Source organism: Dipodomys merriami, unplaced genomic scaffold (genome assembly GCF_024711535.1).
Source record: "Dipodomys merriami isolate MVZ:Mamm:240054 unplaced genomic scaffold, mDipMer1.0.p SCAF_104, whole genome shotgun sequence".
NCBI lineage: Eukaryota > Metazoa > Chordata > Mammalia > Rodentia > Heteromyidae > Dipodomys > Dipodomys merriami.
The window spans coordinates 3139870-3156944 of NW_027202316.1; the positions used below are offsets into that span (position 1 = coordinate 3139870).

At 39.2% G+C, this 17075-nt stretch overlaps 1 protein-coding gene across 10 annotated transcripts in view; it reads right to left on the reverse strand.

Moving 5' to 3' along the window:
• The window catches only part of Sugct (succinyl-CoA:glutarate-CoA transferase), a 602475-nt gene that overhangs the window by 561101 nt on the left and 24299 nt on the right, over window positions 1-17075 (reverse strand). For all 10 annotated transcript variants that reach the window (XM_069998316.1, XM_069998332.1, XM_069998322.1 and 7 more), the window contains exons 2-6: window positions 16660-16711; window positions 14950-15023; window positions 11858-11943; window positions 11332-11382; window positions 9690-9810 (exon numbers count right to left, since the gene is read on the reverse strand). In XM_069998316.1, coding sequence (XP_069854417.1) covers window positions 9690-9810; window positions 11332-11382; window positions 11858-11943; window positions 14950-15023; window positions 16660-16711 — 384 coding nt within the window. The remainder of the gene's footprint in view (window positions 1-9689; window positions 9811-11331; window positions 11383-11857; window positions 11944-14949; window positions 15024-16659; window positions 16712-17075) is intronic.

Below are 17075 nucleotides of genomic sequence, written 5' to 3' on the forward strand. Positions count from 1 at the left end.
GGCTTATGTCCATCTGGAAGATTATTTTAGCATATAGAACATTAGTTCAATTTTATCTTTCTCCATAAAGATAAGTTGTTTCACCATGTATTTCTACAAAATCCATTCTGTAAATCTTAGTATTTAACAGGGTGAGTCTATTATTTCCTTTCTACAATTTTTCTTGGCTCCTTTTTTTTTTTTGGTGGGGGGGTCCAAGATCAGGACTCAAACTTAGTAGCTGACACTTTCACTCATTGACTGGCACTCTACCACCTGAGCCATACCTCCAACCCCATCTCTTGGCTGTTCTTGTCCCTTTGTTCTAACAAAGGTCCCTCATGAGGCCCTAATGAGGTCCCTCATGAGACCCTAACCCAAGAGGAATCCTGAAGTCTGTCCATACAAGGACAAATATAAGAAATATACGATAAAGAAATTCACAGCCGGGCGCTGGTGGCTCACGCCTGTAATCCTAGTTACTCAGGAGGCTGAGATCTGAGAATCGCGGTTCAAAGCCAGCCCAGGCAGGAAAGACCATGAGACTCCTATCTCCAATAAACCACTAGAAAACCAGAAGTGGCGCTGTAGCTCAAGTGGTAGAGCGCTTGCCTTGAGCTGAAGAGCTGAGAGACAGCACCCAGGCCCAGAGTTCAAGCCCCATGACCGACAAAAAAAAAAAAAAGAAAGAAAGAAAGAAATTCACATTACTTAAAATGACATTTTCCAAACTCCTTTAAAAAAACAGAAATTTTTATTAAAATACATTCAGGGCTGGGAAGGTAGCTTAGTGGTAGAGTGCTTGCCTCGCATGCATGAAGCCCTGGGTTCAATTCCTCAGTATCACATAAGCAGAAAAAAATGGAAGTGGCGTTGTGGCTCAAGTGGTAAAGCACTAGCCTTGAACTGAAGAGCCAAGGGACAGCACCCAGGCCCAGAGTTCAGGCCATGACCGACAAAAAAAATAAAATAAAATAAAATACATTCACAATGTTCCCACCACAAACTTAGTCTAGCTCATAATACAGTAGATGTTTATCTATTATAAAACAAATATTATAGGGGCTGGGAAGGTGACTCAGTGGTAGAGTGCTTGCCTCGCATGCATGAGGTCCTGGGTTCGATTCCTCAGCACCACATAAACAGAAAAGGCCGGAAGTGGCACTGTGGCTCAAGTGGTAGAGAGCTAGCCTTGAGCTGAAGAGCTCAGAGACAGTGGCCAGGCATAGAGTTCAAGCCCCACAACTAACTAAAAAAAAACAAACAAAAAACAAAAAACTATTATAAAGAGTAATGAAGTAAACAAAAAAATATATTTGTAAGTGTGATGGACAGAATTCTTACAGCTAAATTGTTAAATTGTTATAAGTGAAAGCATGGCTCAGAGGATACAAAGGAAGAAAGTACCATTTAAAATTAAATCATTAGGGGAAGTGCTGTTCTAGTTCTAAAATTACAAAGAGGCATGGAATGGCTGCTTTTATTTATTTTTTAAAAGCCTTCTAGTTGGGTGCCTATTGCTCACACCTATAATCCTAGCAAGCTACTTGCAAGACTGACACCTAAGTATCACCATTCCAAGCCAGCCCAGGCACACAAATCAAGAGAATCTAATCTCCAATTAACTACCAAACAGCAAGAAATGGAGCTGTAGCTCAAGTAGTAAAAGGCCACTCTTGAGCAAAAAAGCTAAGCTTCTGAGTTCAAGCCCTAGTACCTGCACTAACAAAAAAAAAAAAACTTCTTAAAAAGATATAAAATGAGCCAGGCGCTGGTGGCTCACGCCTGTAATCCTAGCTACTCAGGAGGCTGAGATCTGAGGATCGCGGTTCAAAGCCAGCCCGGGCAGGAGAGACCGTGAGACTCCTATCTCCAATAAACCACCAGAAAACCGGAAGTGGCGCTGTAGCTCAAGTGGTAGAGCGCTCGCCTTGAGCTGAAGAGCTGAGGGACAGCGCTCAGGCCCAGAGTTCAAGCCCCACGACCGACAAAAAAAAAAAAAAAAAAAAAGATATAAAATGATATTAAGTGAAGTAAACCAGACCTAAAGAAACATAGGTCCGGGCTGGGAAGGTGGCTCAGTGGTAGAGCGCTTACCTTGCATGCATGAGGCCCTGGGTTCGATTCCTCAGCACCACATAAGCAGGAAAAAAAAGGCCGGAAGTGGCACTGTGGCGAGTGCCTTGAGCTGAAGAGCTGAGGGACAGTGCCCAGGCCCAGAGTTCAGGCCACAACCGGACCCGAAAAAGAAACATAGGTCCCATGGTTTCCCTTTTCTGCAATAACTAGTATATGTTTGAGACAAGCAGAAAAGGTCAGATACATTAATGTTAGGCAAAATGAACCCCAAGATAAGGAATCAGTGGGGTTTTTCCTTGTTATTATTTCCAACATATTTATAAGGTGATTTTTTGTTGCTTTGTATGTCCCTCCCCCACGGTATAACAGCTGCTTCCACTGTATTTGATGGGGAAGGGAAAAAATCATATTGTTTAAATAGGGTTACAGGTGGACCTATTGCAACAATGAAATGTACAAGATGCTATATCGAAAAACGAACTTTACAACTTTGGCAGGTTGTCGGGGGGAGTGTAAGTGTAGTCATGGAGATGGGAGGGCAGGGATGGTAAGGGAAAAACAAAAGAAACAAAAGAGGAGGCAACAATGTTTGATAAGGCATGTACTCATTAGCTTGTTCATGTAATTGCAATCCCTCTGTACGGTATTTTCACAATAAAAAAACTTATTAATAATAAAAAAGATATAAATATATAGAGACATAGATTTAGATATGTCCCTTAAAACTCTGCACAGTGGCTCACAGCAATCATTGCTGTTCCCTCAGTGACTCCTAGAGAATGATAGCTTTCTAAACACTGCCCACTAACGTGCGTGTGTGCCCAGCCTCCTCTGAGAGGATAAGGATACAAATTTTAAAAACAAATAACTCAGGTCCCTCCTCCTCTGAAATCAGATTAGCTTTCATAATTGAGACAATTTCAACCACAGCACTGTCAGAATGCATTAAAGTAAATCTCACAGCCATTCTAACATTACTCTCATCAGTAAAAGGCCAACATGTAAAATTAAAATTTTTAATTTTAATTAAAATTAAAAATGCCAACCTTCTACAAAAGAGATGAGCTGTGCTTTATAACCACATAATGTCATAATTCATAAATAACTGTTGCTTTCAGAGAATTGGCTGAAATTTAGACTTCCTGATTAGCAAATTTGTTTATGACTCCCATCTTTGCACATGTGATTAACAGCAAATGAAAGAGGATGACAAAAATAATTCTCAAGTAGAGCAGTATCCTATAATCACAAAATCCATGTCAGCACTTCACAATGATATGTATGAGAATGGAAAGCTTTGAGTCACTTAACATTAAATTGAAAAGCCTGAATTTAAATCTTCCTGCTATTAAAGAGCTGTGTGATCTCAGGCCCCTCAGCCATTCTGGACCTGTTTCCTTATCAAGAAATAAAGAATAATGAGCCGGGCACCAGTGGTTCACACCTGTAAATCCTACTACTTAGGAGGCTGAGATCTGAGGATCACGGCTCAAAGCTACTGTGGGCAAAAAAAAAGCCCTGAAACTCTTATCTCCAATAAACCACCAGAAAATGGGAAGTGGCACTGTGGCTAAAGCTTTGAGGGATAGAGCACTTGCCTTGAGCTGAAGAGCTGAGGGACAGTGCTCAGGCCCAGAGTTCAGGCCCCATGACCGAACCCGAAAAAGAAAAAGAAACACAGGTCCCATGGTTTCCCTTTTCTGCAATAACTAGTATATGTCTGAGACAAGCAGAAAAGGTCAGATACATTAATGTTAGGCAAAATGAACCCCAAGATAAGGAATCAGTGGGGTTTTTCCTCTATAGAGGGATAGAGCTCAGGCCCGAAGTTCAAGCCCCATAACTGACTAATAATAATAATAATAATAATACTGAGCTGTAACAGATGTGATTCTAAGGACTGTCAGGAAAGAGGGGACTATTGAAAGATGCCATTTCAGACATTCTATCCATCACCTCCTCCTTCTCCCATCCCTACCACTGAGAACCATACAATCATTCGCCAGTTAGCTAAAACTGCTGAATCAGATAATCTTCCCCTAGTGGTCTTTTTTTTTTTTTGTCGGTCATGGACCTGAACTCTGGGCTTGGGTGCTGTCCCTCAGCTCTTCAGCTCAAGGCTAGTGCTCTACCACTTGAGCCACAGTACCACCTCCGGCTTTTTCTGCTCATATGGTACTAAGAAATCGAACCCACAGCTTCATGCATGCAAGGCAAGCATTCTACCACTAAGCCATTTTCCCAGCCCCCCTCTTCTAATGCTCTTTGATGCATTAAAATATAGAATGTGAGAGCTACAAGAAAATAACAATTCTCTAATCGTAAGTGAATGTCCCGTATTACAGCTCATTTCATATGTGAATCTGTAGGGAATGTGACAATTCCCAAGTGGATGATATGATAAATGCATTTACCCTCCTGGAAATCTATACTATTGGACATGGAACCTTCTAAATGCCTGTCAACTTCGTGGGTATAAAGTGAAATCTTATTTTGGCCTTTAATTTTTGTTTGTCCAAACACTACTGAGATTGAATAAGGACTATATCACCATCCATTTGTATTTGGCTGGGTCATGTAGTTTGCTTTGACCAAAAGAATATTAGCAGATGTGATTTTTTTAGCACAGGATTGAAATGTGCTTGTCCCCTTCAGTGCCCACCTTTCTTCTTTTCTAAGAAGAGTATGCATTTGGTAGCTGCTGACGCAAGAAAAATTAGATATATGCAAAGCAGAGCAGGCTCCCTGCCCACAACTGGGAACCAAACTTAACTTCTCTGAATCAGCTAATCTCAACTGATCACAGACATAGGAAAGAGAAATAATCTCTAATTTTATAAGGTTTTTCATTGTTAGTAATAGAATAATTTAGAAGATGGTAAGTTACTGATCTCAAATTTCCACTGGGTGCTGAGATTCTACCAAAAAAATCCCCTATCTCTGTCATACATAAATATTGGCATATAAGTGCTAAAATAAAACTGATTACAGACATACAAAATAGCGTATTTCAAAAATAATAATGTAAAGTTACAAAAAAAAAGTCATTTACCATATTCAGAACTTGCTCTCTCTCAACCCAATTCAGGACAGAAATTAGGGACTATTATAACTCTCCATGCTATCTGAAACAATAACCAAGCTAACACAGCGCTTATGGATTGCTTTATATGAAAATACTTCCACAAAGATAATTACACTGTGAAAGTGTTATAATCTCAATTAACCTGATGCACTCAAATTGGAATGGTTTTGTTATTTTATAAATAGTATTTTTAAAGAGTATCCATTTTGTAACTGTTCATAGTAAAACGATTTTCATTTATTGATTTTAAGATAAATTTACTGAAACACAGGAGGAAAACTTTTGTTTGTTTCCTTTGTGGGTATGCGTGCGTGCGTGCGTGCGTGCGTGCGTGCGTGCGTGCGTGCGTGTGTGTGCGCGCGCGCGCATGCTGCTACCAGGCCTTCAACTCAGGATCCCTCTTTCTCACTTTGTTACTCATAGCTGATGTTCTACCACTTGAACCACACTTCCAGTTCAAACTTAGTTACTTTTAAATGTACTAGTTCCTTTCCCTGCATTAGATAAAGACTTAAGGTATAGTTACCTCTGGGGGGGAAAAACTGATTATTTACTTCATAGTTCAAACTCAAAGTAAGAATCATTATAGATATGGTGCCATGGATAATCTGTAGAAAAAATAAATTAGGCCAACTATGCACTTCCAACTACCTTCTGGAAGTTTCTCTGGAAAATGTAAGTATGGTCTTGTCCTTATCAATGAAAAGAGGAATTTAGAGAAAATAATACTTACTTAAAACCCTTCAGTCAAGTTCTGATTGCTTATTCATTGATTCAAAACACTGCTGTTGAGCCCCTGCCACTGACTCTATATTATGGACCCTGGGTATAACTGGGAATAGAGTAGGAGCTTTCAGGAGATGAGGTAAGTAGACAATGTGGACAAGACTCCAAACCCAATCTTCAAGTATCATAAAGGTTGGACAGAAATAAATACACCTAAGCTGTCATCTAAAGGTAAATGAGAGACAGAACAAGTATCCCACGAAATGGGAACATCGTGTCAGCAGCTTTGCAGAGGGAGAGGGAGAGAGGAAGGGAAAAGGAAGAAGAGGAGAGTGAATTAAATTTAGAAGATGCAAGTAATTAAAGTTGATATGTTTTATTTTGGTTTTGTTTGTTTCTGTGTGTCTGTGTGTCTGTGTCTGTGTCTGTGTGTGTGTGCACGCGTGCGTGCACGCATGCGCCGCACATGCACACTGGTCCTGGAGCTTGAACTCAGGGACTAGACACTGTCCCTGAGCTTCTTTGGCTCAAGGCTAGATCTCTACCACTTGAGCTACAGCACCATTTCCAGCCCTTTCTGAGTAGTTTATTGGAGATAAGAGTCTCACAGATCTTCCTACACAGGCTGGCTTCAAACCTCAACCCTCAGATCTCAGCCTCCTGAGTAGCTAGGACTACAGGCCTGAGCCACTGGCACCCAGCTCTGTCTTGTTTAAACTATCTACAGGTTTAAGCTAAAACTGTCTAGGAAAATTAAGTTCTAGGAGATTTTCCCACTTCATTGACAATTGCTTTTCAATTCTCCTTCTTGCTATGTCTAAACATCTAGTCTGCATTGAGCTTAGCCCCATGGACTCTCTATCCAAAGTCTCTCTCAGAGGACCTCACTTAGGCTTCATATTTGCTTGCAACTATCACATTTTCTTGATTCTTAGCTCCAAACCCTTCCACTGCTTCTCTACTTGAAATCTAGTAGCCATCTCAAGTAAGACATCCAAAACCTGACTCGACATTTTATCCACAAAGTGTCCCTCCCCAGGATTCTCATGTCAGGAAATAGTAATCTCTTCTTCTAACATCATCCTAACTCAACTCTTTCCTCTGAGGCTTATCTGCAATCCATCTGCAGATCCTATCTCTTTATCTGGAAAATACAGTGAGAACATTCTCACCCTTCAATAACCTGCACCACCATTACTCTAACTCAAGCCCACCATCATCTCTAGCCTGGAATAGCTCAACAGCTCTGTAATTATGCATGTACTTCCACCCTTATCCTCTACCATCCATTTGCAGCCCAGGGCTAGAGAGATCCTTTAAAAATCAGTCAGATCAGTGCTGGGAGTGTGGTTCAGATGGTAGAGCACATGCCTAGCAAGCACAAAGCCCTGAGTTCAAACCCCAGTGCTGCCAAATAATAGCAGTAGTAGTAGTGGCAGTAGTAGTAGTAGTAGTAGTGGTAGTATAAAGTATCAGATTGTATCATTTACTCAAAACCCTCTGCAGTTTGCAATCTTACTTGAGTAAAGCCAAACTCCTTATGAGTAGCCCATACACCTTTTATGGACTTCATAACCTTCAACTCCCTGGGTTTTTCCTTATCCTCCTTGCTCTCACAACTTCAGCCACACCAGCAATGCTGGTCCCCAGTCTCACTCATCACATTCTTGCCTCAGGTCCTTTGTACGTACTGCTTATTGTCTGAAACCCCTTTGCCAATATCTATATGCTTCACTGCTTAACTTTGTTGAGTCTCTGCTCAAGTGTCACCTGCTCTATGAAGCCTTCTCAATATCTAGTATGAAGTAGTAGCCTTCCTCACACTTCTTTATTTTCTTCTGTAGCTCTTCTCTGTGTCATATACATAACTCAGGGCTGGAAGCTCATACCTGTAATCCTAGTTACTCAGGAGGCTAAGATCCAGATCATTGGCCAAAGCCAAACCAGTACAAAGTTGGGCTGGAAGCCTGGTTTAAATACTACAGTACCAGTTGTAAGCTGACAAAACCAAGAAATCTGAGCAAGATTGAAGTTCTGAGTTCAAGCCCTGATAGTGAAAGAGAAATAGATTAGATAGATAGATAGATAGATAGATAGATAGATAGATAGATAGATAGATAGATCTAGGTATATCTATCTAGATCTATATCTATGAAGGCTGGGAATGTGGCTTAGTTGGTAGAGTGCTTGCCTAGCATGCATGAAGCCCTGGGTTCGATTCCTCAGTACCACATACACAGATTTTTTAAAAAATTAGAAATGCTATATCTATCTATGAATAGATATATAGAGATATATAGAGATATAGATATATATATATATATAGACACACATATATGAGAGAGAGAGAGAGAGAGAGAGAGAGAGAGAGAGAGAGAGAGAATCTAGTGTCAATGGCTCACACCTGTAATACTATTCAGGAGGCTGAAAACTGAAATCTAGGTTTAAAGCCACCCTGGGCAGAAAAAAATCCCTGAAACTCTTTTCTTCAATTAAGCAACGAAAAGCCAAAAGTGGAGGCGTGGCTCAAGTGGTAGGGTACCAACCCTGAGTGAAAAAGCTAAACCAGGGCACAAAGCCTTAGTTCAAGCCCCAGTATAAACATTATGAATGTATATGTGTGTACACACATACATCCATATACATATATTTTATGTGTATACATATCCACATATATCCTAGAATGTGAATCTGAGTGCACAGATGTATTTCATTCCTTCCTGTTACCAGAATCACAGAATACTATCTGGCACATCACAGGGGGTTTGGTAGATGAATTGATAAAAACTGAAAATATATCCAGGTGACAGTGTTTCACACCTGTAATCCTAGTTTCTTAGGAGGTTGAAATCTAAGGATTGTGGTTCAAAGCTAGCCTGGGTAGGAAAGTCCATATGACTCTTATCTCTAATAAACTGCTGAGAAAAAGCTGGAAGTAGTGCTGTGGCTCCAGTGGTAGAGCACTAACCTTGAACAAAAGAAGGTTAAGGACAGTGCCCAGGCCTTGAGTTCAAGCCCCAAGACTGGCCAAAAAAAAAAAAACCTGAAAATATTATTAATTCTTTTAACTGTAAACAGAATTTCCTATTTTTCTTTTTCTTTAATATAAGACTGAGACTTGAACTTGCTATCTGACACTTTATACTCATTGCCAAGCACCCTAAAACCTGAGCCATGCATCTAAGCCCTAGAATTTCCTATTTTAAGTTACTTAAATTACTACATTACATCCCTAATTAACAGTTATTTTAAATAAAACATACAAAACTAAGTAGCACTATGACATTTCACACACACACACTCACATATACACATATACACATATACATACATACGTATACACACAAATGATCCTCTGACCCAAGCTGAACAATCAGTAGGCCTCACATCCCTCTTTTCTCTCCCTTGGCTTGGCTTGACACTCACTAATGTCTTGAGATATTTTAGGTTTCCACAATGTCTTAAAGATAATATTTCACTTGTAATTCCCCTATGTTAGTAATAGTATTTTGTAACTACTTGTCCAATATCAATAACTCTTGGCAGATACTTCAGAGATAACTCTTGATTTAAAAAAAAAAAACCTCTTGGCAGATAATTCAAAGAAAAAAACACAAGTAGTCAATAAATATTTGACTCCTGTTTGTATAGGTTAATGTTTCCTAGAATAGTTATTATTTAGTAATCTAAAAAGCTTGGAAAGAAGCAGAGTGGAATCACTTGAAGAAGGCCAATACCAGCAAAAGGTTTCTTAAAGAGCAAGCAAAGGCAGAGACTGGAAAAGCTTGGTACTGCTGAGCAGCGGACTTGAAAGAAATACCTGTGATAGAACAGTACACAATATGAGGAGCAATCTTGTCTACATCTTCATAGCCCAGGCCCATTGCGGACAGTTTTCCAGGAACATAGTTTTCCACAAATACATCACAAACAGCTGCAAGCTGAAAGAAGAAGTAAAGATGAATCAGACTAGCTGGGAGGTATGGGTCACATCTGCTATCCTAGTTACTTAGGAGGCTAAGATCTGAGGATTGGGATTCAAAGCCAGCCTAGGTAGACAAATCCTAGACTGTCATCTCAAACTAACCAGCAAAAGCCAGAAATAGAGATTTGGATTAGGTGGAAGAATACCAGCTTGACCAAAAAAGCCAAGTTAGAGCACAAGGCCCTGAGTCCAAGCCTCAGTACAAGCCCCCACGCTAAATAAAGTGTCAGACTTCTTAAGAGAATTTCAAACTTTAAACAACTTTTCACACACCCGATAGAATAGTAATTTCAATATACATAATGAATTCTGACTTTATAAGAAGCCAGAAAAGTCACAGGAGATGAAATAAATTTAGTTAAATATAAAAGTCCCGGTTAACTAAAGCCTTTATTAACATTAAAATAATAGCTATTAATTTGTTTTGTGAAAACATAGTATTCCTAGATTGTTCTCCCTCCAAGTCCAAGAAACGTTCAGGCTAAATTGTCCATACAAATATAGTGCCACAAGAATGGGTAGAATAATTAGACAGTAAGTACATAAAACATAGGAAAAGCATCTTTGGACACTAGTCAATAATTTAAGCTTGGGGTATGGATCAGTGGTAGAGAGCTCGCCTAGCACACACAAGGTACTGGGTTCACTCTCTAGCACTGCAAATAAATAAATATGTTAGCTAATTAATTAAAATTTCATTGGCATTATCAACAGATTTAGATGTATGCACGCACACACTCACTCACACACACACACACACACACACACACACAAACATAACAAAATAATACTGTAAACCGAGAGTGGGCAAAAATTTTCTTTCAAAGATCAGATAGTGGTGGGATGGGAAGGTGGCTCAGTGGTAGAGTGCTTGCCTTGAAAGCATGAGGCCCTGGGTTCAACTCCTCAGCACCACATTAGCAGAAAAAGCCGGAAGTGGTGCTTGGCTCACATGGTAGAGTGCTAGCCTTGAGCTGAAGAGCTGAGGGGCAGCACGTAGGCCCAGAGTTCAAGCCCCATAATGGACAAAAAATTAAAAAGATCAAATAATAAATATTTTAGGCTTTCCAAGCCACATACATTCTATGTTACATATTCTTCATGTGTGTATGTGTTTGTGTGTGTATGTGTGTGTGCACGGATACACACATGGCAAATACTGGAGCTTGAACTTAGAGCCTCAATCTCTTGCTCATCTTTTTTACTTATCACTGGTGCTCTACCACTTGAGCCACAGTTTCAGTCCAGCTTTTTGCTGATTAACTAAAGATATAGAGACAAGGATTTTTCCATGCAAACAAGCTTTGAACACAGTATATTTACTTAAAAAGGTCAACCTACATTTTTGGATGGAATTTATAACAAAAGTCCACAGATTGTCCTTAAAGGAAAGTCTTTTTAAAACACTTTTATTCTAATGTTCAGATCCTTAATTACAACCTCAGCAGTCAAATGCCTTCTGTAAAGAATACCTTACCTCTTTGATGATTTTCACCCCTTGGGGATCTTTGATATTAACAGCTATGCTCTAAAAATAAAAATAGATACATTAAAAATATTATTATAAAGGCTTTACTAGTGGTAGCTCAGTAAAAGTGCCATTCATATGTTAGTCTCTCCCTTTAAAGCAAGCTTATCTTGCTCATGAGGAAATATTTAATCACTATTGATTTTATTTACAGCTAGGGTATATTAGCATGATAAGGATTACAATGAATGTTTTTCAATGTTAATTCCAAGTGTTAGGCAATTGGCATTCTTTAAAAGGGTAACAATTGTAATTAATAAAATTATTTCCCTTCCACAAAATCATTTCTATTATAATTCTCATGTTTTAAATTACTTAGTAGAGAAGGAAGATTGGGAGAAACCTTGACACTTGGTGAATGAGTATTTGAAATACTAGTTACATATACAAAAACAATAATAAGCCACGATATCAAAAGTTTGGTTATTATACAATAAATTTCCATGAGTAAAGCAAAAAAGAAAGACATCCTTACTTTTTTATTTCTATTAACACTGAGAAAATATGTACTTTCTGTGTCCACAAAAGGTGGCCCCCAAGTTCGTGTGTCATCACCAATTCCTAGGAATAAAAACATGTACTATTATGAATCTCTGAGACATCATGAGTACTTTTATCCATCAGGCTGCCTCACAGCCACATTCGCATCCACAGGTACCTGCAAATCAGCTCAGCCCTGGTGATCCTCAGCTCACAGCAGCTGAGAGCTCCTTGGAACTGCCCAACTCTTTACCTTTCTGTGTTAACCATTACATCCTCCCATATATCTTTTCAACTAAGTTGCATCCTTGAAAGTCTAAATCCAAAAGGACAGCTCCTTCTAGGAAGTCTTCAGATTTAGTAAGGGGTAAACTTCAGATGTTCTCATTACTATCCATTTTTAGCAAGCAAGTTGTTCAGCTCTTTCAGTGTTTCTTAGAAAATATGGAGTCTGCAAAAAGTTTCTTGTTAAAGACAATTTAAATCAGAAAAATGATGTGAGTGTTTATGGTAAAGCAGTATCTGAGGCTAGGTATATAACAGTGATTAATAATTCTATAAAGTCTGTAACAACAACAAACCAGAAAAGTCTAAGTAGGTTACCCAATATAAAATGTTAACAATTTTAAACACTACTTGGGAATAAAATTTTATTTATCTAGGTCTTACTTCAAAGTAAAAGTCTAACTGGCATAGTGGCTTACTCCTGCAATCCTAATTACTCAGGAAACAGATTGGGAGGATCAAGGTTCTAGTATTGCTCAAACAAAAACATCTGGTCTGGGAAGGTGGCTCAGTGGTAGAGAGCTTGCCTAGCATGCATGAAACCCTGGGTTCAATTCCTCAGTACCACAAATGCAGAAAAAGCCAGAAGTGGTACTATGGCTCAAATGGTAGAACTCTAGTCTTGAGCAAAAGCTGCTCAGAACAGCACCCACACCCTGGGTTCAAGCCCCAGGACTGGCAAAAAAAAAAAAAAATTCTGAAGACTTCATCTCAAACAAAGCTAGGTATGGAGGCTCATACCTGTCATCATCTCAGTAAAGTAGAAAATGTACATAGACTGATTGTGGTTCAGGCCAGACCCAAGCAAAATAATCAAAGCAAAATGGGTTGGGGAAGTAGCTCTAGTGGTAGAGTACTGGCTTACAAGTATAAGGCCCTGGGTTCAAACTACCCAGTACAACCAAAAAAAAAAGTCAAAAGAATAAAACTGTTTAAAAAATAGGATATTTTATTCCATAGATCTACTTGGAATAATGTTTAAATATACTGATATTTGATTCAGATGTAAAACATAGAATTTTTAAGTGGATTTTTAGCACAGAACAAGTGGCAAAGGATATAAATAGGAATCAGAAAATGATTCAATAATTAAATGTCATACTTAAGATTTTTCAAAGTTCTAAGTAAATGTTACAGTTGGCTATCTAGGCAATTACAGCTAAAATAAATCTGTGTGCATTTAAATAGTATAATCTAATAGCCATTAGATTTCGTTCGAAATCAATCAAGGAAAAAATAGATACTATCTTTATAACATAAAAGAGAGGCAAAAATAAACTCATTTATTTAAAAAAAAAAAACAAATTCACAGGAGAAACAGTGCATAGAACAGGAGAAAAGGCTTGTTACTCTAACTGGAGGTAAACCAATAATGATACAAAGCATGAACTGCTAATTATCAAAAGGTCTGGGGAAAGAATGAACCACTGGTCCACAAAGGGAATTACCCAGTAAGAAGCCAGCCAGTGGCTTCACAGAAATGTGTGCGTGAATTTGCTCTTCAGACAGAGCTTGCAGAGAATTACCAGAGAATCCAGCCACTCCTATTTTTTTTAAGTCATCATCCATTAAAAGGAGGAGAAAGGGGAGGGAAAGGAGATGCCAGGAGCCAACTAAAATCAGATCATTTCAGTGTTTGCATTCTTCTCTCAGGTAGAAACAATGTCAGAAGTCTACACTGGAAGCCTACAAAATGCCTCTCTCTCTCTCTTTTTCTCTTTTTCTCTCTCCTCTTCTTCCTTTCTTCCTCTCCCTCTCTCTTCTGCTATCCCCTCTCTCTCCATATATATAGATAGATAGATATATGCACGTATATATACACATCTATATACATATACATATACATATACAACACATACACATATATAATATACATACACACATATATGCGTGTATATATATTACACTTTACTCAACTTTTACGTAGCTTTAAATTGGATTAAAACAGCACTTGAATACATATAGTACACTTTAAAAGATGCTTTATATGCTCCACATGATATACATTAACTTGTAGAGCAAATAAAAGGTCAAGAATGAGACCAGGGCTGGGAAGATGGCTCAGTGGTAGAGCGCTTGCCTTGCATGCCTGAAGCCCTGGGTTCGATTCCTCAGCACCACATAAGCAAAATGAAAAAAGCCGGAAGTGGAGCTGTGACTCAAGTGGTAGAGCTCTAGCCTTGAGCTGAAGAGCTGAGGGACAGCGCCCAGGCCCAGAGTTCAGGCCCCACAACCGGACCCAAAAAAAAAAAAAGAATGAGACCAATGGGAAGGGGAAACAAAGGAGGAGGCTACAATGCTTGATAAGAAATGTACTCATTATCTTGCCCATGTAATTGTAACCCCTCTGTACAGTATTTTCACAATAAAAAAAGAAAAAAATGAAAAAAAAAAAAAGAATGAGACCAGATGCAGCTGGAAGAACACAAACTTAAGTCCTGCCCCTGGTTTGTTTTTTGTCGGTTGTGGGGCTTGAACTCTAGGCCTGGGCATTGTCCCTCAGCTTTTCAGCTCAAGGCTAGTGCTCTAGTACTTGAGCCACAGCGCCACTTTCAGCCTTTTCTATTTATGTGGTGCTGAGGAATCGAACCCAGGGCCTCATGCATGCAAAGCAAACACTCTACTATTGAGCCACAGTCCCAGCCCCAGTCCTGCCCCTTATTCTTGGGATAAAACAAAGTTTTAGAGAGGCAGAAAAAGCAACACAAATACACATGACAGATAATGCAAGGGTAAAGGTAACAACCTGTAACACAGGAAGCCTGAGAAGTATCTTTTATTTGACCCACACAAAAATTTCACCTGGTCTTTCCACTTTTATAACTTCTGCTCCAAGATCTCCTAAATTCATAGTAGCAAAAGGTCCCGCCAGTACCCTGCAATGTAAACAATGATAAATGACCATCTGGAAAAGTTCTGTATTAATTGTTCTCTTAATAGTACATCAACACAGATATGCTCAGGTAATGCTTGTAAGAATCAAAATCGTTAAAACTTTAATGTGAAAAAATAAAATTAAAATTAAAAAAAACTTTAATTTGTCCATTTGTATCAAGGAAGCCTTGCAATGGTGTATCTCCTTCAAACAGCTAACTCACAGGTTAGCAAAATGAATACCAACAAGCTGAAACCTGTGTTGTTGGGATTGGGGTGAGATGAAGGAGAAAGGGGCAGACAAATGTGAAAAATGGGGGCTGGGAAGGTGCCTTAGAGGTAGAGAGCTTGTCTAGCACACATGAAGCCTTGGGTTCGATTCCTCACTACCACATAAACAGAAAAAGCCAGAAGTGGCATTGTGGCTCAAGTGGTAGAGTGCTGGCCTTGAGCAAAAGAAGCTCAGGGACAATGCCCAGGCCCTGAGTTCAAGCCCCAGGACTGGCAAATAAAAATAAATACTTAGGGAGCTGGGAAGGTGGCTCAGTGCTTGCCTTGCATGCATGAGGCCCTGGGTTCGATTCCCCAGCACCACATAAGCAAAAAGAAAAAAAGCCAGAGGTGGCGCTGTGGCTCAAGTGGTAGAGCAATAGCCTTGAGCTGAAGAGCTGAGGGACAGTGCCCAGGCCCAGAGTTCAGACCCCACGACCGGACCCAAAAATAAATAAATAAATAAATACTTAGAAAAATGTGAAAAATGGAACCGGGTAACTTGAGGGGATGGGTGGGGTTGGTAGAGATGAAAATGATGGAAGTGTCGACACTGATTGAGATGCATTATACTCATAAGTTGACAGGTTGAATTGAAAACCCTTTGTACAATTACTTAAGAGAATTTTGAAGTATTTTTTTTTTGTTTTGTTTTTTTTTGTCGGTCGTGGGGCTTGAACTCAGGGCCTGGGCACTGTCCCTCAGCTCTTCAGCTCAAGGCGAGCGCTCTACCACTTGAGCTACAGCGCCACTTCCGGTTTTCTGGTGGTTTATTGGAGATAGGAGTCTCACGGTCTCTCCTGCCCGGGCTGGCTTTGAACCGCGATCCTCAGATCTCAGCCACCTGAGTAGCTAGGATTACAGGCGTGAGCCACCAGCGCCCGGCTAATTTTGAAGTATTTTTAAGCCAGGCACCAGTGGCTCACACCTGCTATCCTAACTACTCAGGAAGCCAAAATCTCAGGATGGTAGTTCAAAGCCAGCCTAGCAAGAGAGAGTAACACTCTTATCTCCAATTAACTACCAAAAAAAACTTAAGTAGAGTAGTTGTGGATCAAGTAACAGAGCACCAGCCTTAAGCAAAAAAAGGCTCAGGGATAGCACCAAGGCCCTCGGTTCAAGCTCCAGGACTGCTACACACACCATCTAATTTTTTGTTTTTTTAACATTACATATGAATATGTAGCAAAAAATCATGACTACTTCACAAATGTATCTTTTAGAATAATTGGATTCCAAGAATTTTTATTTTCTTTTTTTCTTCCTTCCCCCCATTTCAATGTAATCATCTCCTTATAACCCAAAACACAAACTTTTTGAAAGAAAGGAAAAACTCAATCACCAAAATATAGATAAGCCAAAACAAACCTTGTTAGATCCAGAATTTTTACACCTTCCAATGGCTTCACATTGTCAGTGTCTGGCAAAACACAGAAGAAATATTTGAAGACTATTGATTACTAATATTCAGAGTAAAAATGCATGTCTCTATATCCTATTGTATGTAATCTCTATGGCTATAAAAAAGTAACAATTTTTTCACAATTCTCCATTATAGGTAACAGGAACCTTAGCCTGACCCATTGAAAATAAATCACTAAAAATGAAAGCTTCTAATAACAGACTAGTCCTAATTAACAAAGTCCATAACTACACTGAATACATTTTGTCACAGGAAAAATTAAAAGTAAACCTACAGGGACATTTCACATTTAGGATGCCAAAAGAAACAACGCAGAGCTGTATGTATTTGGTTTTTCTAGACAGGAAGGAAACTATGAATC